The sequence below is a fragment of the Dermacentor silvarum genome, chromosome 6 (assembly GCF_013339745.2).
Source record: "Dermacentor silvarum isolate Dsil-2018 chromosome 6, BIME_Dsil_1.4, whole genome shotgun sequence".
Taxonomy (NCBI): Eukaryota; Metazoa; Arthropoda; class Arachnida; order Ixodida; family Ixodidae; genus Dermacentor; species Dermacentor silvarum.
The window spans coordinates 132,228,897-132,251,116 of record NC_051159.1 but is presented as its reverse complement, the minus strand read 5'-3'; the positions used below and the strand labels follow the sequence as shown (position 1 = coordinate 132,251,116).

Below are 22,220 nucleotides of genomic sequence, written 5' to 3'. Positions count from 1 at the left end.
GCGCTTGTTGGAAAAAATGATTGCCATGAAGTTTTGTGTGAAACTCGGCAAGTTCGCAGTCGGAACTTCTCCTATGATAAAGACGCTCTTTGGTGATAATTGTTTGTCAGACCGTCAAGTCTACCAGTGGCACAAGATCATTTTAGAAGGTCGGGAAGAGGTCAGCGATTAAGCCCGCGCTGGACGGCCATCAACGACCATCACCGACGAAAAGGTAACGCGTGTGAGAGATCCTTCGCACTCAGAACGTCGTTTGAGTGTCCGTTTAGTGGCACAGACAGTAAACATTCCGAAAAGTTCCGTTCCCGAGATTTGGACGAATAACTTGCAGATGCGAAAAGTGTGCTGGAAGATTGTGCCCAAAGTGTTAACGGCGAACAAAAATCACGGCGAGTTGAAACGTCTCAGGAACTTTGGGACTTGTGCGAAAGTCACCCTCACATTTTAGACAATATCATCACAGGCGACGAGTGCTGGTTGTTTCGATACGACCACGAAAAAAAAAATGGGCAAAGTGCCGAGTGGCACAGCTCGGCGTCTCCTCGCCCCAAGGAGGCCAGAATGAGCAAGTCAAAGGTCAAGACCACGCTCATTGTGTTCGTTGACATCCGAAAGGCTCGTTCACCATGAGATTGTGCCACATGGTACAACCATCAACGTCAAATTTTATGTGGAAGTGCTGAAGAGACTCAAACGAAGGGTTCATCGCGCCCGGCCTGACATCGGGCCGGGCGCGATGAGACAACACGACAACATGACAACACGCCAGCCCACACCACCTTCCTCGTGACCCGCTTGTGGGTCGATTCAAAGGTGCCAATGGTTCCCCAGCCGCCCTACAGTCCTGACGTGGCTCCCCCAGACTTCTTTTTGTTTCCGCGCATGAAAACTCCCATGAAAGGACATCATTTCGGGGCAGTTGACCAAGACAAACAGATTTGCACCAAGGCTCTAAAGGTCATTCTGGAGAAGGCATATCGTGACGCTTTCGGTGCCTGGAAATCTTGCTGGAAACGATTTATTGACGCAAAAGGAACCTATTATGAAAACTTTTATAGTGTTGCACAGATCTACTCAATAATTTATTTTAATCAACTCACTGACATTACTTTTCGGAGACACCCTGTATAATCCTATTCGCGTCGCGCGTCCGATCTGATTGGACACGATTCTTTTGCTGTAGAATTGTCGCAAACATTCAAGAAATTTCGGACTCGCCGCGGTGTCGTAGCGGTTATGGCGTTGTGCTCCTAAGCACGAGGTCGCGGGTTCGATTCCCGACCGCGGTGGTCGCGTTTCGATGGCGACGAAATGCAGAAACACTCGTGCACTTAGGTGCACGGTAAATAACCATAGGTGGTCAAAATTATTTCGGTGTCTCCCACTACGGCGTGCCTCATAATTAAATCGTGATTTTGACAAGTAAAAATCTAGATTTATTAAAAAGAAACAAGATCGGACACGGTAGGCTCGTTTTGCGCCGAGCGATAATTTAATTTCGGTAGCAGTGATAATCACGTGAAAAACAGTCAGCAGCAAAACGAAAAACAATGTGCGCGCGACAATACTGAAATTGCGGCAGAGCTCACGCGACTTCGACACTTCACCCAAAGCCGGCCCTGTTTATTGGGCAGAACTAACAAACTACGACATTGTGGCGAGCGATGTCGTCGTTTCTTGCATGCAGCCGTACAGTTGATCGCTTACATTAATTACCGCATGACGCAGACCAGCGAGTGCCGATGGAAACATTTCGTACGATCGGGAAAGTCTGTGTGACCCTTGCTGTCAACCTGTCAGATGTCAACCTTGCTGAGTACGCCTGCGCGTGCACGCAAACTCTGCGAACGCAGCACCATCCTTCGTTTGAATATTCAGCAGAATCCGTGTCCTCGAGACATTCGGCTGTGTGCTCCTAATCGCTTTGTTGGTTTGCGCGGCACTGCTGGTTAATGAGATTCCACTGCTTCGTAATCTCCTGACAATGGCATACTGCAGCAAACCATCGCGTACTACCGGGCTTGTTTTAGGGGCGAAGCTCCTTAGGGTGTGGGTCTGTCCCTCCTCTGTAGTAGTAGTAGTAGTAGTAGTAGGTAGCCACGTCTACTTTTATGAGAAAAAAAAATTCCGAAAATTGTGTCCGTAGCGGAATCGAACCAGGGACCCCTCACTTCTGAACGTGTGGCGCTAACCACTACGCCACGAAGCGCACATGGACAGACGCACCACGATGGCAATAAATACCCAACATTAACGAAAGACTGCGCGTTTCTAACGCGTTTGTGCTAGCGCGTTACGGCCCGTGTAAGAAGCTGGTGTAAGACGCTGTGGCCTCTCCGCCTTACCCCCGTATTCATAAACGCTGATGGCGTCGGCAAACGCGGTGCACGTTCCGGCATGTGTAAACGGCTGCGTAAGAGGCTGTGGCCTCTTCCCCTTAGAGTACTGCACGTTTCTAACGCGTTTGTGCTAGCGTCCCCTTAAGCGGGAGATGGTGCAATTATAATGAACGGCGCTGTTATAAAATAGGAATGAAGTCACATATGGCGCGTGTCATTGGTGGAAGTCAATCGTTCGATTTAGTGCGGCGAGACTGGGCGAATTACACGGAAGATTCACGGTTTACCGATGATTCCCTCCGGAGCTTCGCCCACTCATCATCATTCACCCCATGGATATGCGGTGTTTTTTTTTTTTCATTCTTTTTGTTTTCTTTTTATTCGCACTACGGCGAAAGGGAAATAATTGTCCTAGTTCCGGCTCACGTAGATGCAATAGCATGTTTTAAGAAAGCTGGTCGTTTATCGGAATGATGCGCGAGAACGCGGCGAGCAAGCGGGTTATGCGATGAAAAACATCTCTGTACAAAAGTGTTGCTGTTTATTTTTGTTAGTTTGCAAGCCCCTCCGTTACGTATTTTTACAATCTATCTTTCTTCGCCAGAAGTGGATCTCAAATGTGGGCGGGACTGGATGCATCAAGAAAGCCAGATGAGGCCGAGAAATTAAGTGAAGTGACTGTTCCGTTGTCTTGATTGTCGTGGCGCTGTCCTGGCTTTGTGGACTTCGAAGGCTATCCGAGCGTGAAAGAAGCCCGCAAATGCACGCAAAGTGCCTCGAGTGGCCAGTCGCGCGGCAATTCTGCGTGTATTCGCGGGCTTCTTTCACACCCGGAAAAACACAATGATGTAGCACGTATTGAGCAACAGACAGCTGTATCGGGAGTTTTTCATGTTGCTCTACAACTTTCTCATTGACACTTTGATAATTAGGACAGTACTTCTCGAAATAAATAATTAATTACAATTACCTAATTAAATCTCAGTAACGAAAAAATTACTGGCGGCTACTCCACTGTACTGCAAACAATACGTACTAGGTTGACTGCGCGTAACGCCGTTCCTCTTTTTTTAAATCGTGTTGCGTGATAGCTGGGACACCCTGTACATTCAGGAACGATGTGACATGACCGCTTGTCCTCCGTAACTTTCTCTGAATTGCCGCAGGAAGTTTTACGCGAGTACACAATAATTTGTAAAGAACAAGGAGTGGCCAACCATAATAACGAACGTATTAACGAAGGCGACCTTTCTCACGAACGTTTTCTTACCAAAAAAAAACAAAAAAAAAACAAAAGAACTCGTGAATTCTACCCGATAGGCTGATTCCAGCTGCAGCTTCCACTCCAGTGTTCCGTTGTTGTGCAGCATAGTAACTCCATTGGCCCACATTCCGCAATCCTTTCTTCGCAGCAGCTAGCGCTATGCAGAAGTTGTGCGCCATTGTATACCGTATCCATGATTTGCCCAGGTGGAACAGGTTTTCTTCGTCGGAGTAAAAATTTAAGTGTCGTTTTAACCTGGACTACACGACATAGACACGATTGTACAACACTTAGTCGCAGAGAACGTCACAATTCGTGTTTCCTTTCGCTTACTCCCGTCCTGTACCTACAACTACACGTAGAACCGAACAATCGGCATGTCGTAAACTCGCGTCGAACAGCCGGAGTAGAAATCATGTCATCGCCGTCGTATACGGTCGTCGCCGCCGTCGTCGTCATCTTGCAGTGGTTGTCACGCAGACGTACGATCGCGTCACAAGCACGTTAGTCCACCTGGTAACGCATTGCGGAACCCAAAGCAATGCTGGATAATCAGCTACCTGCAGAATGCTTCGCGTATAACATCGATTCGCACAGTGCGTGGAAAATGTATAATTTTTTTATAGGTACCGTTTCTTGTATCGCTGCGTATATATTGAGAACAGAGCCGGTCATCGGTACGTAAGATAGTTTGCTACATACGTCATTGCGGACGCCATCTTTGGGTACTTACTAGCAGGTCGAGAAGCGGCGTAAGGAAGAAACATGACAGCATGACAGCACGACAGGTGCGTCGAACGTCAAAGCCATAACAGTGATAAATCGGTGAAAAACAGTCGCCGTCGAAGAGCAAAACAGTATGCGCGTGATAATACGGTGCACTGATGTCATTGTAGCCGCCATGTTTAAGCACTAGAGTGGTGGTAAGCTGCCTCCGTGACATCACATTTAAACTATCTAGGGCCAACTACGTTGGGCCAACTATAAGCCACTTCGCTATTTGAGCGCTGTTTTGTGTGTGAACTATACTCGGCCAGACGAAACCTCCTTGGACAATACAGCAGCAGCATCGACGGTCAGCAAAGTCCGGCAATGTTCGCCTAGAAAGCTTCGTTTCAAAACTCGACATAAGTGAGGCCTCTCTCGAGTTCTGTTAAGAGATTATAGACTTGGACATGACTGCGCAGAACTGGCAAGCGATGACCGTGCCTCGGGCGACGAGTTCCTGCATTTGTTGGGTGCTTGCGTAACGCTCATCTTGACAGCGGTACACGGGCGTCGTTGGAAGCATTTTGTGCGCCCGAGCCTGTCTGCGAGTATAGGCGTAGCAAATGCCATTTCGGTGGATTGAATATTCAGTAGCATGCCAAGGCTAGTGGAATGAGGAAATGCTCCAATGGCGATTTTGAATGCAAACGAGGAGCGCTAGCCGCTCGTGGCTTATCACATTTCATTTACCGTCTGTCAACGCAGCGCACGGGAAAAAAAGTCATTATGTGCGGTTGAGCAGCTGGTGCAGGGGAGGGGGGGGGGGGGGGGGGGGACAGGGGGCGCCTGTTTCATAATGTGCTCAATGTTTGAAAGGCTTCCCGCTGTTTAAGGCGAGGCATACTGCGACGCTGTCAACTGGCAAAGGAAAAAAAGAAAAGAAAAAAGAAGAAAAAGACATACAGACGAGAACTGTTCGGAGATCCTGAAGGTCGAGAGTGATACATTCAGCAATTTAGCGATCCTTGAAAGTGTCTACAACTGTTTTTTCCGACTTAGTTGTTGCGGGAAATATGGCTTTGCCTTGATGGATAAAGCTTCTATATCTAGTTTCCCGAATGCGTTGGGCATAGATTGTCTTTTTACTTCAAATTGAGGACAGCGGCACAATAGGTGGTCAATGTTCTCCACGCAGCCGCAGACATCCCATGCAGGACTGTCACACATTCCAATTAGTGCTGAATAAGCTTTCGTGAAGGCAATTCCCAACCACAACCGACAAAGAAAAGACGCTTCGCGTCGGTGCATTCCGGCCGGAGGTCCGAGTTGCAGCCAAGGGTTTATTTAGTCTGTGCAGTCTGGTGTACCTTGTATGTGGGGTATTCCACTCAGTTAAAGAGAGTGTGCGCGTTAGAATGCGAAGCTGTCTCGCAGCGTCGGTCCTTGAGAGAGGAATGGAGACGTAGCGGTCTTCTTGGTTTGACGTCCGAGCTCCTTATCTGCGTCATCATTTCCAATGATACCGCAATGGCCTGGTATCTACTGAAAAGAGATACCATGGCCTTTCCCCCTCAAGTGATGAATAAGTTCCACGATTTCCCACGTCAGCTGATCGTAAGTTCCGTGTCGGAGAAGCGGCTGTATACATTGTAAGACTGCAGCCTTGAATCGAAGAAGACTGCCCATTTTCCAGGAATCTCTGTAGAAACCCACTCACGCACACATGCACACACGCGCAAGCACGCACGCGCACGCGCGTCTTTGATTCACGGTCGCGAAATACTCTTGTACTGAGGTTTTAGCGCACGCCATCGCTTTAAGAAAATCCGAACGGTCAAAAATTTATCCGGTGTGGTGAAGTTTGGACGAAAGACAGCGTCATTTACTCCTGCCTTGCCCAAACGCATACACGGGCAAACACAGATACGCACGCTCATGAACAGAGATCCATAGCGTGTGGTCTCTTCCGGCGTACCCCGCGGTAGCATAGAAGACGGCTAGAACGCCCAAAGGAAAGGAAGCGATTGACCCAGGATTGACCTGCGGAACGCTCGAGTTCTTTACGCCCGAGAAACGCGAGCGCAGTTTGTAGTGTCGTAAGCACAGTCGGGTATCGCGGTCCTGGCAACGCCCGTGCGCGTTACGCGGTAGGCCGCATTGACAGTCTTGCGCCCATTGTGCGCGCACGTGTCTCGTTGCCGATTCTGTGTCTCAACCACACACAGCCAGCTTTCTCTGCAAGCATTATAAGGCGAACGTGTACAGCGCAAGATTGCGATCGCGCTAAAGATAAATTAACGAGATTTGGCTCAGCAGTTCCAGCGTTCGCCAGTCTTGTTATACGGAAAGACACCGCGCTCGACTTATACGTGCGTATGATCCAGAACGGCCGCTTCGCCAGAGGCGCCCAGCGTATACGAATGCGCAGGTTAACACATTTACCGGTGTTATTTGGCACCATGCACCCCAGTGCAGCTTGCTTTTATTACAACACTCCTGCGTAAACGGAGAAAGAAAGAAAGAAAGAAAGAAAGAAAGAAAGAAAGAAAGAAAGAAAGAAAGAAAGAAAGAAAGAAAGAAAGAAAGAAAGAAAGAAAGAAAGAAAGAAAGAAAGAAAGAAAGAAAGAAAGACAAGCAAATGGGACGCGCCAGCACAGTTTTTTGCGGGTTTCAATACAGTGAAACAATACAAGATAGGGTTAAGCAATGTCGACAGTTTGGCGAGTTGGTGACCAGTCATATTAATGTACGAAGCAGCGCACAGAAACACCGTATATTAACTCTGCTTTTTTAGAAATAGAAAGTAGTTGCGAGTGCCGCGGTTGACCTGTACGTTCATTCTGCTTCTTTGTTTCCGTGGTCTGCTTCATACGTTAACACGAATGGGTTAACTAAACGAGGAACTTAGTTCGAGAAGAAAATTAACTATAAAGCAATTAGCAAAAACAGACTAAAGAAAGACAAGCTTCAGCGATTTCTAGAACTCTCATTTAGCAGCGACAGCAGCGAGCTTCTTGCAGCGGACCACGCCATCTTCTCCGCGGTGCGCACACTGTCATCTTCGTCGGCGCATATAATGAAAATCTAGAAGGCACAGCACCTTAGCAACCGCGGTTGAACGCGATTGGCTGAAACGCCGCCGGCGATGCTCGACGCCCTTTGCAACCGCTGTGAGAGTACGCTGCGCCACCTAATGCTTTTTACGCTAACCTAACCTAACCTAACCTAACCTAACCTAACCTAACCAGACTTTAACGATCGTGGGCAATACGCAAAGGAAATACCTAAACCTCACGGCGTGACATCAGAACGTCGTCGGCGGCGTTTCAGCCAATCGCGTTCAACCGCGGTTGCTAAGGCGCTGTGCCCAAGGCTGTGCCTTCAAGATTTTCAATATACGCATCCCGGACCTTGATGACAGCAACTGCTGCACTCTCCCCCAATAGTTCACACACGGGACAACACTGATGTACCGAATCGACTTATGTGTAGCCCAATCTGTACGACTCCTACATATGTGCCGATGACCGTCTCTGTTCTCTATGGAATTACGCAGTGAAACGACGAATGGTGCCTAAATATCTTCAGTGCAACAAATATGCGCCTACAAACTCATAGTTTCTTTATTAAATCGAAGCTTTCTGTGCATCCTCTGACGGTGTTTGGTGCACCTGCTTCCTTTGATTATTGCCGAGTAAGTTGGGCCGGTCCTGAAGATAGTGCAATAATAAAGTGGACTGATTCCAGAGGTGGCGTGTTGAAAAGTGGGCCGATCCAATGAGACACTGTAAACCACGGTCGCGTGGGTCAGGTTTATCGCGTGGTGGGGGTTCACGGGTCATGCTGATTTGCGAGATAAGCACGTTATTGCTATGCCGAAAGCATGTTGCAGAATACGAACAGTTTTGTAGCATTATAATACAACTTGACGAAAGCTTCGCTTCACATCAATTCCAAAGTATGCGTTGGACCTGCATAATTATTATTATTCTTCGCCGTATCACGAGGGTAGCTCAAGCCACACTGCGCATATAGTAATGGCCTAGCATGAAGAGATAGCCTGACAGGGACGACACAATAACGAAGACGACTTGCGATGCCTGAACCAAAGCGTGACGAACGAGCTGTAGGGGTTGATTTCGTAGTGGTCGGTAGTGCAGTGGTCGGTAGTGCCACAGATGCCCATCGGGGCACCTGCAGTGTTTAGCACCGGAGTGTTGCTCAACTAGTAATCTTCAAATAGAAAAATTTCAATCAAATCAAAGTACGAATATTGCGGTCTTCATTATTGCATATTTGTGTTTTTAGATGTCGAAAAAGAAAAAAAGGAAAACACCGTTGCAGCAGGCACTGGTGAGAACGATGCTGCAGCCGCCTTACATGCTACAATTTTTACACGACACACAGCACCAGCCTCAAGTCTTTGTAATATGCTACTCTCTTTACGACTATAGCATCATCCCCAAAAATATCCTTGTCATCATCGTTCCCCATCCCACACTCGCTGTGGTATATATATAGCTCAGTGGCTATGGAGTTGTGCTGCTTAGCACGAGGTCGTGTGTTCGGTTACCAACCGCGGCGGCCGCATTTCGATGGGCGCTAAATGCAACCCCCATCTGTAGGCATATACTTAACGTTTGCGCAAACATCGAAGAAAGCTTCGCTTAACACTGATTCCCAGATAATCGTCGGATCTGTGCAATTGGTAACAATACCGAAGCAATGTAAATATCAGAATGATCACTTCCAATTTAAAATAAAGGTATGTCATTGGCAATACAGTGCGTCGATACATTGTTCGAATGCTCATTGCATTAACGTCTACAGTAATCGTGAGATCCGTTCCGCCGGAATGTTTTTTGTCCCATTGTTTAGAGAGTAGACGAACTAAGCCAGCATTAACAGATGATTTGAACAAGCGCTTTGAGAGGTGCATTGTGAAGTTGAAGCCTTGCTTCAAACATTTAATTGGCTCGAGCAATGAACTAGGTCAGACAAACTTCAGCCGAATTGCTGCGCTAATTGCGTGCATAGTGCCAACCTCCCTCCGGTCTGGTACCCCGCTGGGTCGCTCTATTGGGTGAAATGGTGAACCTGAAGTGTTGTATTTACACCATCGCCAGATTGTGGGTGCAGTAGTGCGGTATCTTTCACATTGTAACAAGTGAAACAAATTCCATCATTGAGGTGCGATGTATTGGCTGGGCGTCCGTGTGCTTCTCGTGTGCCTCACCACAATACACTCACCACAATACCCACAGTGTGGTCGTTATGAAAACACTATTGCGAATGTGTATACAGATATTTACTGTTTAGGACATTATGCAAGAAACACTTAAAATCAACGTGGATATCGTGCCATACTCAATTATAGGTTTCTTCCATTTGGGGAATACTGGCAGTCCTCTGCCTGACATGATGTTCAGGCTATTTGGCCAACACAGTATGTGTAGATATAGAATGTGTAGTCGACATGCCAAACGCGCGCGACCTAGTAGATTTTTTTTTGTGATACCACAGCTCATGTACTAAGTGTGTATGCTGCGCAGGAACTGCCACGGCACAGGATGCCCTTGTTGGACGCATGTGTGTGTTTACACGAGCTTTGAGTGTGGTGATGTTATCCCTGAAGTATGACACTCTCACTGTTCTGTTCATGTATTTAAAAAAAAGCGTGGTGTCGTGAATGCCATGTTCATCTGCCACTTAAGCTTGGCTGCTTCGAATCCATCCCGACATGTCAATGTTTTGTTTGACGTGCTTACGAATGGAATGCTTGCTTTATTTTCACTTTTCATTTGCTCAACATCACTTTAATATTATTGCGATAGCAATTATATGGACACTCAAAAGCAGATTTCTGCCGTCGCCGTCGCCGTCGCCGTGAGGTTCCGTATGACGTCATTTGGAGATGAAATCGTCGCCGCGCGCCGAACGCTGTATGTGCGAGTGAAAGGGCGCGAGGGGCGCGTCTTTCACGGGGAGTGAACGCACGGCGGAGAACAAACGCGCGTTCTGCTCCGTGCTCGCTTAAGGGCTGCAGAAGTAGGCGTCTCTTTTCTCCTTTACAATCACCATATATGTAGAGCAAACGCACCTTCTTCAGACGCGCGAGAGGCCGTGGGGGAGGCGACGTTTAGCTGCAGCACCAAGTGCCTATTTATATCAGAGGCTCCAGCAACAGTCACCAACGCCGCACGCATTTTGAGCTAACGCGGGCAAAACGCCGATGGCGTCGACAACAGTTCTGCGTGTTGTTGCTACCAAAGCCGCTCACCTTACTTCGTATGACATTGCTGTGTTGCTATCGCATTCATTGCTTCGCCCTTAGGGCGAAACTGTGACTTTTTTTTTATTAGAGTACCATCTGCATCTCTAATTTCTGTACACGCAGGAAAGTGCCCAAGATCCGCGGTAACCGTTGGCCCAAGTTTACGGCCGAGTGGCCCCTGCTGCTGAACTTAAGCCCAAAGAACTTCACCGTTGGCTGGGAGCCGCACGCCGAAAACTGCCGGGCTTGGGAACGCTACCTCAAGGTGTCACCGGACAACGCGGTGGCCAGTTGACCGACGACAGAAACGATTCAGTGATCCGTTGAAAAGAAACTAATGGACCTTGAGTGTGCAGGGGCAGTCCCCGGACTTTGTGACGAACCGACGATGCAGTCAGTGGAGAAGACTGCCAGCGCCGAGTGGTTTGTGCAACTTTTAACCCGTTCAAAAGCACTAGAGGCCAGTGAAATGCCTGTATCACCTGAGCATTGTGTGAGAGGTCAACACCGCGTGCACTGTTATGCACGCTTTGCGCTGGTTTGAGAGAACGTATATTCAATTGCACTTTCCCGTCATGCTTCGCGAGCGAGCTGTGGCGAACAAGAGCCTATATTTTCGGCCGAATACTTTCGCGCGTACATTTACTTAATGCCCAAAGCGACGACTTCAGTGGAAGAGTGGCCATTATACCAGTGACCAAGCCAATTAACGCACAGTGTTACAGACATCGCCGAAAGTGAACCATCGAGAATGAGGCGCCAACAACCAGGAACGGCCGCCAAAAAGAACTGTACTTAAAGCCCTGTGGGCGGCACCGCTCGCTGAGAACTTGACTGTGCTCAGTATAGCCACTGATGGCCCTTCGATAACATAAAAAGGCGCTGGTGTAGCCTATACTCAACGACTTTCATTAATTAAGTCGCTCGTCGTGCGCCTCTGAAGACGTGCAAAGGCGCGCGTCTTTTAGCCATTTTGAATTCCCTGCGTGGGACACAGATTTTTAATTCGTCGAAGCGGTGGCCTACGTGATGTTCCTGCTCCTGCAAGTTTTTTTTCCCGTCGAGCAATTTCCCGCAGTGAAATAAAGTTGTGTTATTTGTTGAAATTATTGGAACACGAACGCTTTCGCCGGTGATTCCCATTGGCTTGCGTCTCCCGCGGTTGCGGTGTTGTTCCCTCGTCAAGCTCTCAAACGATCCTCGACTGAAAATATTGCTCCATTTCCCCAAGTTGAGCACAGCGCCATCTCTCAGGTGAAAAAGAGACTGCGCTTCTTAAGAATTGCCGTAGAGTCTCAATACATCACAGTGACCACTTCTCTCTAGAGATGGCGCTCTTCTTGAGGTGGAGTGTTGAGGGGAGGAACTATCTAGAACACGGGAGTAAAAGTCACAGCCTGAATTCGCAGGCAACGTGTACTCTGGGAATAGCTACTTTCCAGCTGGAGGCATGCGTATCCGCCGCCTGACGGTATCGGCGTGTGACGAATGCCTGCGCAGTGTCCACCGGCTACGAAGCCAGTATTGAGAAACCGGCCAGTAATCACATAAGAGTGGGTTATACGAGCTACAGTCATACGAGTAAATTGACTACACAAGGCCCAGCTTCCACCAGTGGTCGTTTACTCCCGAGATCTTTGACGTCAAGACAAGCGGAAATTTTCTGCAGATCCGAGCGGATTATCATCAATTTTATACTTGTCACCAGTTAAAACCATCAGAAACTACCGAGAAACAAAACTTGGAGATGAAAAAGCTAGTTAGCCCGACTGGTCACTTATCTTCACATTGAAAGGTGGTGCTTTTTTCGGAAGAGGATAGAAATTAAGATTTGATATTTATTCCGAAGCGGTAACAGAAAAGCACGAAGCTTACACAATATGCACAGCCATAGAAACGAAGATGCGCGTTCTGTTAATACTAAATAATAAGAAAGTAGAAAAAATATGACAACGTGGTTACTACCATCACATAAGCATTGTAGGAGAGCGGTGAGCGGTACGCGCAACTGCTGGTTCTTGTCCCATTATAAACCTTGAACCAAAATAGTTTGAGGACATTGTCTAGCAGACACGTGCTGCGTGCAGAGGATTTTGGTTGTTGAGGTACGTCAGTACCTCAATGTCTGTACGTCAGTACCTACAGTACGTCAGTAATAGGTACTGTATACAGTATACTGTCGCTATAGTATGCAAACGCAGAAAATAAGGCACAGGAATTAAATGAACACCGCAGCAGGGGAGTGCAGGCGTCGGTTGGTGTTTTTTTTTTTCTTTTTTTTTTAGTTGAAGAGAGCCCGGGCCACTTTGCAACAGTTGTACTCCAGGTATCTGCAGGCTACCACCGTACCTGAATACCTCAGTGTCAGTACGTTAGTATCTACAGTACGTCAGTAATAGGTAGTGACGCATTTTACTGTCGCTATATTATGCAAACGCAGGAAGTAAGGCACAGGAAATGAACATCGCAGTAGTGGAGCGCAGACGTCGGTTGGTGTTTTAGAAGAGAGCCCGGGCCACCTTGTCACAGTCGTCCTCCAGGTATCTGCTGGCTAGCGTCGGTTCGGGGCCGATGTTGAGATAGACTCCTTCGCCCTTCGTGAACTGCGGCCACGTCACGTTGAGCAGCGACACGGGATCCCTGCGGAGCGGCGGTTTCGCTTTCGCTTAACGCTCACCGCGACACATGCTTTCAATCGGGGCCATCGAAAACAGATCCGAACGCCCCGCGGCCATCCCACCGGCCAGCTTTGTCTCAAAGATACGAAGGGTTGCGCACACACGCACACACACACACACACTGCGACTTGCCCCGGTTTTCTCTCTTTCCGCACAGAGTGTCTCTCTCCGAACCAATAAAAACAACAATAAGGTGGAAATGCACTTCGCCTACTTCACAACGCAATCCTTGACTCGAGGAAAAATAAAGTCAGTAGAACAGGGGGAATACCCCAATTCGGAGCGACACAAATAATCAGTCTAGGCGCAAGACGGCAGCAAAATAAGCGGCCCGGTGTTTGTCGCAAGACTTATACCACGCGAGCCTGGCAACCATCTGTGCGATTCGGATGTCTTGTTACATAATTTCTCTGATATCCACACGACTCAGTTTATTACTCGAGAAAAATGCTGCCAAAGCTCTTTCTGCAACTCGGCATACTTAAGGCGTCGCCGCCGGCAGCGAGCCTTGTTAACGATGTGGCTACCTAGAGCAAATGTTTCTTTCATACGATGGCTTCCGCACAGAGAATATTCATAAACCGATATCACCGCAGTCGGTGACAACCTCAGAAATACAGTGGAAAATACATCGCCTTTCACCTCGAAGGAAACTGGTGCAGATGAGCTAGCCAATTATGTTCGCTCAATTCCGTGACGTCAAGGGGGAGGCGAACCTGTTTCAATATCCTTGACTCTCGGGGAAAAAAAAAAAAGCATTTTGGGGCACGATGGAGCAGAGCGCATATGTTGTACAAGTCTTTGTGGGCGGAGCTTGTAATAATTTTTTTATGCTGTCACCTAGTGTTCGTGAAACGGAAATCCAATAGGGCTGAGTAGTGTAGACGAGACAGGTGCTTGTCCACGTTGAATGACTTTGCGTCCCCAATACTACGAAGACTATCAGCCAATTATGATTACCTTGGCAGCGCAAATTTTCATGACAGGCATGATGAGTACTTTTGTAGAAATCGACCTCTCCTGGCCTACGTCACGACGAGTCCGTCACGTGATTTTCGGGTACACGTGGGTGTGTTTCATGGGCAAAAAGAACGTCGCATGCGCATTAATTGTCACGTGCTGACAGCTTCGTGTATCGCGAGTGTTCTTTTATTATTTTCTTTTTTTTTTGTGCGCGTCCGTCGAGCCGCTTCCTCATGCTGGCCGAGTTGTTGCGCGTAAACTGCACGAAAAAATGCAGCATGATCGGCCTTTTGCAGTTTCCCAAGAGAAGAGAAGCGGCGGCAAACAAGGGTGCTGACAACACATTGCGACAAATGGCAGCCGTCGGACGCTGACAGAATGTGCGTAGATCACTTCATTCGACCTGGTAAGTGCGGTTCTCTGGCGGCCGTCATTGCACGTATCTACGCTCACAAAAAAACAACGCGACCGTTAACATCTTAAGTTGAAGTGGAAGCGCTGTTTCGGTATGTACCTTATGTTCGCTGCAGTTGCATTTGATCCGTCGTCGCGCGTCTTCTTATTAGAGAAGATTCACGTGTAAGCATGTTTTGCTTCTGGCGGGCATCGAATTTCACGAACGGTGTTGTGTGCGTATCGCCACATGGCCATATATGTCGCCGAATCGCACGTTTGGCCAATAACTCTGATAGTTTTTCCATCCGCCCTGGTGGAAAGGATCAGGGACCGCCGCAGGCGAATAGCTTCTCGACGTGCGACTTACAGGCAGCTTTTGGTAGCGAATTCACGTACTCTGACAAATCCATCGCAGCAGGTGCCATGATAGCCATGGCGCGAGCGAAATGTATTGCCCACCAGCTGATTGCACACGTCTCGCACTTCGCTTTGCGCACGGCCCGTGACGTCAGGCTGTTTACGAAAGGGAGCGGTTCATTGTGCGTAATGTGGTTACTTATTAGTGACAAATGCACCACTTTATATCCCATTATAGCCCAGCTCGAACTTAGAAGTCACGATTGACCAAATTTCTCGTACGTTTGACATCAGTTGTCGTAAAATTTGAGTAACGCGAAGAAACAACGAACAAAGTGAAGCACACAGGATATGGGGATGTTTTTTCTCACTGTTTTGGTGTAAATACTCCATGTTTCAATGGTTTGAAAAATTATACAGGCCCAGGGTACTGCAAAAAGTGTTGCTAATTAAACTCTTTCAAAGAAGCAAATGTTTTAAGTTTTATCTATATAGAACTCACTCTTGGACCACTCTGTTAGAGATTATCGTCCAAAGCTATGGATAGCGAGAGAAGTGCAAGAAAATATAAGCGTAAGCATCCGGGATCGCATTCAGAAATATTTTCGTCCACAACTGCTCTTTGGCATTCGATGGCAGCCATCGCCAATAATGCGTCCAGCATAAGCTAGGTTAAGAACTTTTTGTGAACAGGGGCCCCGTTATTTTCGTATACACCCTAACCTCTGCTACACTCTGACTAGAGATTTTCGACATTACGGCGTCGCATCGCCCCATTCGTTTACAAAGACAACGCTTGCCTACATCTGTGGTAAGTTGCCGGTGATAGGGGAGCTCAGGGTACATCGGGCCTTCATGCTATGGTTTGCGCACAGTCGGTTCCAACTCTCCCAGCTTTCAGTTATTCTACATTGAGTCTCTTAGATTTGTCATCCTGGGCCATAGTTTCGGGTCAGTTACGTCCCAGGCCAATAAAAGACACTCAACCATACTTACTAACCCGTATATTCATAGACTATATGACTCACTCCCTATCATGCGCTCTGACACTTGTCGGCTCTTACGTTCCTATCGCGCCCTCGCATACTCACCAACACTCACTCGCGTTGATATAGTCACTGCTATTAAATTTCAGCAACACCGAAAGGCCAAGCTAGGCGTACTACGCTTGCGGCGCGCGAAAGCTAGCGTTTGAACCTACACGAGGTTGTAGGTTGGAAGCTACAGGATGCGCGCCAGCGCGCGCCCACTTGGCTCACTATTTTCGCCTTGGTAGCCATCGTTTCGTATTTTGGTAAGGCAGCCATAGCACAAGAAACTTTCCCGTAGTGCCTAGGCAAAGTCACACATTCAAGAAGCAAAAGCCCCCAAATTTTCTCTCTCGCACCCGCTTTTACTCGCGCCTGCGCACAAACAGCTGGCGATTCCTGAAATGAAACACTCGTGTGCCAGAACACCGATATTTTTCTCGAAAAGATATCCGTGCTCGCGCCGTGCTTCCACGCGTACGATCTGTCCCGCAATATCTGCGCGCGCGTAAGAGCGCGGACGAGAGCTTTCGCGCACCGGCAAGCGTACGTGTAGTTTGGTCTTAGCGCCCCATACTCCCGCCACTACCAATCGCCGTTACTCATTCGCATACGTACAGTCCCGCGCGGAAAAAGATTAGCACAAGCGACTGGCGACCGGAGCGGCACAATCGAGACAGGCAGCGCTGTTGTTCCCCACCGCGCGGATAGCGAGTACAAGGCGCATTCCATTTTCCAAAGCAGGGGTGGCCGGCAGAAACCGAACCAGCTCAAAGCCCGCATTTCGAAAGCTCTCAATTATCTCACTTTTCGCCCAAGCTATGCGCCAACGAGGTGGCGCACGTGAGTCCATTTATTATTATTTTTTTTTATGCGCGGGCGTTATTAGCGATGGTAGTCGTTGCCCTCTGACGTAGGCACTGCCGCGCATGGCTTTTGACAGTGCACCGCCCAGCGAATTATTGGTTTTTGAGAAAATAACGATAAAAAACACGCTTCTCGCAATGCGAAAAAGAAAAAAAAAGAACTAACAAAAAACAAAGCAAAACGGGTTCATGTGCGCACCCATGGTAGCCTATGATTAAGCCGTAAAGTAACGGATAATTTTAACAGGCGGGCTTTAAGATGGATCGCTATCTGCCGGCCAGCCCTGCTTTGTAAAATGGAATGTGACTGGCACTCTCGCTATCGGCGCGCTCGGGAACAACAGCGCCGCGTGTCGAGATTTTGCCGCTCCGGCCACCAATCACTTGTGCTAATCTTTATCCGCTGGGACTGTACTCATGTCCACCAACGGTCGCCGACAGTCAGTCACGTTCACACTCAGGTCTACTGAAAATCGTCGCTGACGTTCATTCGTACCCACGTTAACCGGCATCCGTTCCCTGTTCATACTCAAGCCCACTAACTAAGACTTTATCTGACGCCTATGGAGCGATGTCCCGGAATGCACAGGACAGCCCAACACGCTGAGTAAGCCAACGCTTATTGGCTGAATGCAGTGCCTCGTGGATTCCAGGGCAGTCCGGAACGGCAAACCGAATATACTTATGGAGAGGGTGAGTGCAGAGGTCGTATAAGCGTGTGACTCACCCATTCGCAGCGAAGCGGGCCCACATCCGTAGCATTTCTCTGCTAAGCTCTTTCTCTGCCTCTGTCGCGTTCAGAACCGGGGCGTCAAGAGCGTGGCCAAGCGAAATAAAGACGTCGTCGAGATGAGCCGCTCCTTCGAGATGGCTAATCGAATACGAAGGCTTGTGCTTGAAGACGTACATGAACACCTTGGTGTTCACGCTGGTCATGTCATGGGCGAACTGCTTCATGGGGCAATTAACTACTATGTCGCCGATGGCGTTCGCGAAGAAGATATCCGCGCTGTGGTCCTTGTACTTCTGATCGTAGTAATTGACCAAGTCATTGTATCCGTGGAAGCCCAGACCAGCAGTGACGTTCTTGAGATAATTGATAGCCTCGACTCGGGTGAGCTTGGAGGAGTCGCCCTTAGAGAACATTTCGAGAAACAGGCTGGCGTAGTATGAGCCCTCGTTCAATGTCGTGCCGATGATGAGGTCCCTGGAAACGGCGGTGCTTTTCAGGTCGACGCTAGCGTCGTCGCGGATGTCCTCGTACTCGTTGGGCATGAACATCGTCTTCCAGTTTTTCAGCTTGGTGGCGAAGTCGAGCACAGATTCGGCCGTCTTGCTGCGCAGGCAATCGAATAGCGTTTTCGGATCCCCCCCACAGCCAAGCTTTTGCATGAGCTGATCTTGCTCGTGTGACCTGGCCTTGCCGTCTTCCTTCCAGTGGCGCATATAAGGCGACCCGCTCATCATGACGACGCGATCGAAGAGCTCCGAGGCTCCCTCAAAGAAGTGAAGCAGGCCGATCATAGCTGCTCCGACCTGGTGGCCCATGACCGTGACGCGGTGTACGTCGCCGCCGAATGCGGCAGCATTTTTTCGTACCCACAGCAATGCCGCGTACACGTCATGCAGTCCTTGATTTCCCTTCAAGCCAATAATGGACGACCGCAGGAAGCCGAACACTCCGAGGCGGTAGTTGGGCACCACGACCATGGCATTCCCATGCGCGGCCAGGTACTTGCCGCTATAGAAAGGGAACGAGTTGCCGCCGGAGTAGTAGCCGCCTCCGTAGATGAACACGATGATGGGATACCTGGCAATGCTCCTCTCTGACAGCCTTCGCGCGGGCAGATATATGTTGAGGTAAAGGCAGTCCTCGGTGCTGTTCGTGTTGTCCACGGTTATTTTTCCGACTATCAGGGATGGCTGCGGGCAAGAGTTGCGCTGGTTCTTGGCGTTCAGCAGGAACGTCCAGGGTCGCGTCAGAATCGGGAGCCTCTGGAACCGATTGTGGAGCAGCGCGGGCCGCATGAATGGAACGCCGTAGTACACGTGCAGCCTCCGCTCTTCGAATACCTCGTCGACGCCCTGCAGCGACCCACAGCGCGGGATCGACACCGGGGCACTGTACTCTCTCTCCATCTTGTATGCGAGGATGGCCGCGATGGCGATCCACACCACCACGAACAGGGACCGCATGGCGAAGATGGCTGCGTGAGCATACGTAGAGAGGACCCGCACAAACCACCATCAGAAGAGACTGAATTTGAAGCAAGTGTTTTCACACTGGAACGTGGGCCGTACATTTCATGTAAGCCTCTAATAAAGATGGGAAATAAGTTAACTGGCGATAGTTCATACATGACAACGCAAAAACAAAAGCTTATACTAGACCTTCACGTCATCTACATAAGTTGGTGATGGGATTCGTATTCAACACAAATGGCAAGAGGAGCTTCGAATACTAAAATGAGTAATCTCATATATTACTCATATTAACGTGATAAACATTTTGTTAATTACTGCTTCTTGCTCAATTCTAACTTTTTGAACACATCTGCATGTTCTATGTGATGTGTTCGGTACATAAGTAGCGTGCTTTCTGTGCATGTATGATCTGTTACAACCGCATCCCAGCATTTGACTCTGTATTACTGCATGAAAGCTGCAGTCATGAGGGGAGTAGAAGTTACTCCTTTAATGAAATAAGCATGCTCTTGTAAAATTGCGGAAAAGCAAGCAACAGATGATGAACAGAATCAACCGAGAATTAACAGAGAATGAACAGCAATAAACAGGACACCTGGCATCCATCCCCCCCCCCCCCCCCCGACCCAGATAAAAAAGAAAAGAAAAAACAACAAATGCACGGATAGATACACCGCTGATACCTTTGGCAGCAATGTCGACTTGAACAATGTCTTCAGCCTCACTTAAAAATGACCACGACCCCGATTCAGAAGGCAGCGATGGCAACACGTTCACGAATAGCAAAATTCCGAAACAAACAACTCAATGAGCGTCAATGGTTCGTGAGCCCATGTGATCACGTGTCCGGCCAGCTAGCTACACCTATTGACGCTCGTTTTGAAGTGACACCAGACTGTATCATAATTAACGATGTTATCAGTAATTATTCGTCCTGTCGGAGCCTTCACAGCTTCATTCCGCGATTACAGACGCACCTCAACTCATCAAGGTAAAAAAGTCAAAAAGAAAAAAATTGCCGGTAGTGGTAGTTTAAAATTTCAAGAATTATCGCGCTCGTAAAGAAGCGTGAAGTGTGGTTACGCAGGGAGGAAGCAGACTGGACATTTTGGCGTCGAGGCTGAACAGCAAGTGTAAGCTGTCCTACATCATTTACACGTATTCTATACTAACATATTGCGCACTTGCAAGGCAGCTTATTTCTGCTTTTCACCACCTCTCCAGCACTCGGTTCCTATAGTCGGTGCAATCCAAGAATTACAAATAAACTCTACTGCCGTCTAACTTGTATAAATGCGCCAGCCAATTTGGTTCGCCCGTTCTCATGATGTCACAGCCTAGAAGAACCTATGGCAAACTGAATATGGCGTCGTTTGCGACGACCAGTCACAAATCCGCCGCGACTCCTGCGATTTTCGTGTCCACTAAACAATATGCAGTGTTTCAATATACCCCTCTGAAAACTAGCGCAACTAATAATATTATTCTCTGCATAAATGTGCACGTGCCAGATCGTCGGCAGTCGTTGCACGAGCTTCGAACAAACACGGTGTTCGAACATGGCGCCAGTGTGTGTCGTATCTTCCTTTTGTGGTCCGTCTTAGGTGTTTGCGCTGTAAGTTTTAGTTCATAAGTGTGCCTGATTTCTTCAGGGTACAAATGTTAACAGTACGTCTTCCTCTTGAAGGGGGTAAAAAAGTCAAGCAGATCCTCAACCGGGGCCTGTCGTGTCTAAAGTCCCTAGCTTTTCTGAAGCAAAAAAATATCTAGGGACTTTAGCCGTGTCGAGTCAATGGGCCTCTTCGATTATACGCCTCTGACAGTCCCGGACTGCCCGAGACGGTGCTTTCAGCCAATGAGCGTTGCGTATGCAGTCTTTCGGACAGTCCGGGACTGTCAGGAACGGATAATCGAAGAGGCCCAGTGTATTCCGCTCTCAGATGTGCCTAGCAAGCGCTTAACTGAGCCTGGTGGCGCGTGAGGAATGCTCACTACTTCTAGCCTTGGCTAGGGAGATATTAAACGAGTCATGTGGCCCAAGCCCTACTTTTCTTTCCTGCGGCGCCTACAAGCGCTGGAACGCGCAGCCGCGTCTTTAACCAACGCCTCCTAAGGCGTTGCTTTAACATATACTGCGTTCCGTTGCCAGAGAGGCAACGCCTAGCGTCTAGCGTAAACTCTCGGACGCATTGAGACTCCGCTTTAGTATGTACTAGAGAGTGCCGAAAAGCCTCGGCTTTCGAACTACCGCCTCTATCGCGACGTCCAGCATTATTAGGACCATTTACACGCCAGAGCGTCAACGATAGATTTTCCAGGGGTACCGGAGATTTAAAAGCGTTGGCTGAAGCTACTTACAGAACTGGGGACTCTCTTCGACAACCTTTTCATCGTCCCCGTTTCGCATTTCCTTGGACGCCACACCAGAAGGCATTCTTCTCGATAAAGTGCCGGCTGTACGTCTTCTCAGTTCGCACCATGAACGCGAGGGCGCAAATCGTTCTGGCGGTTGGTGATGATGATGATGATGATGATGATGTTTTATGGCTCATAACAAATAATCTTGGGCTCATCCTTGGCGGTGGATACCCACGGCGGTGGATCGATCAAGAAGGGGGTGTACATTTAAAATAAAAGAAGGTAGAAATGAAGGAATAAAATGCAATAAAGGAGGTAAAGAAAAGAAACGGAAGGAATCATGGGACAATTGCCCTGAATATAAAAGAAATAAAACTGAAAATTTGCATGAGAATTTCCGAGGAAGACGAAGAAGGATGATATCAAATTAGAGCAATAATTTTTTGTTGGAACTTTGTTCAAATTGTTAATTCCATTGTTTTTATCTACTTAATTTAACCACCCGATTCATCGGCAATCCCCCGAATTAGGGTACTGCCACCACCAGTCATGTCATCATCATCATCATCATCAACAACAACAACAACGATCTCTTTGTGTTGCAAATCAAATTGCCCATTGCAAAGAAGACATGCCTGTGGTGGAAGTCCAGATCGGAGGCCCCGATAAAAAGGATGACTGTGGAAGTCAATGAAAGTCCAAGTTGGCAAAACAGAGCCTGGACAAGTATGTTTCTTTGCAGCGAAACTCGATAACAGAACAAAATAAAATGATCAACTCTCCC

General features: G+C 48.3%; 2 protein-coding genes across 2 annotated transcripts in view; one reads left to right on the top strand and one right to left on the bottom strand.

Moving 5' to 3' along the window:
• LOC119456900 (uncharacterized) overlaps nucleotides 1-11,744 on the top strand; it is a 76,055-nt gene extending 64,311 nt beyond the window's left edge. The window contains exon 7 of the mRNA XM_049669125.1: nucleotides 10,709-11,744. Coding sequence (XP_049525082.1) covers nucleotides 10,709-10,880 — 172 coding nt within the window. The 3' untranslated portion in view covers nucleotides 10,881-11,744. The remainder of the gene's footprint in view (nucleotides 1-10,708) is intronic.
• Nucleotides 11,745-17,467: 5,723 nt separating this feature from the next.
• Nucleotides 17,468-21,548, bottom strand: LOC119456899 (acetylcholinesterase). Its single transcript, XM_037718714.2, has 2 exons — nucleotides 21,437-21,548; nucleotides 17,468-19,080 (listed from the first exon to the last, which is right to left on the bottom strand). The coding sequence occupies exons 1-2, from the start codon at nucleotides 21,510-21,512 to the stop codon at nucleotides 17,597-17,599; spliced, it is 1,560 nt and encodes a 519-aa protein (XP_037574642.2). The 5' UTR covers nucleotides 21,513-21,548; the 3' UTR covers nucleotides 17,468-17,596.
• Between the last annotated feature and the right edge of the window lie 672 nt (nucleotides 21,549-22,220).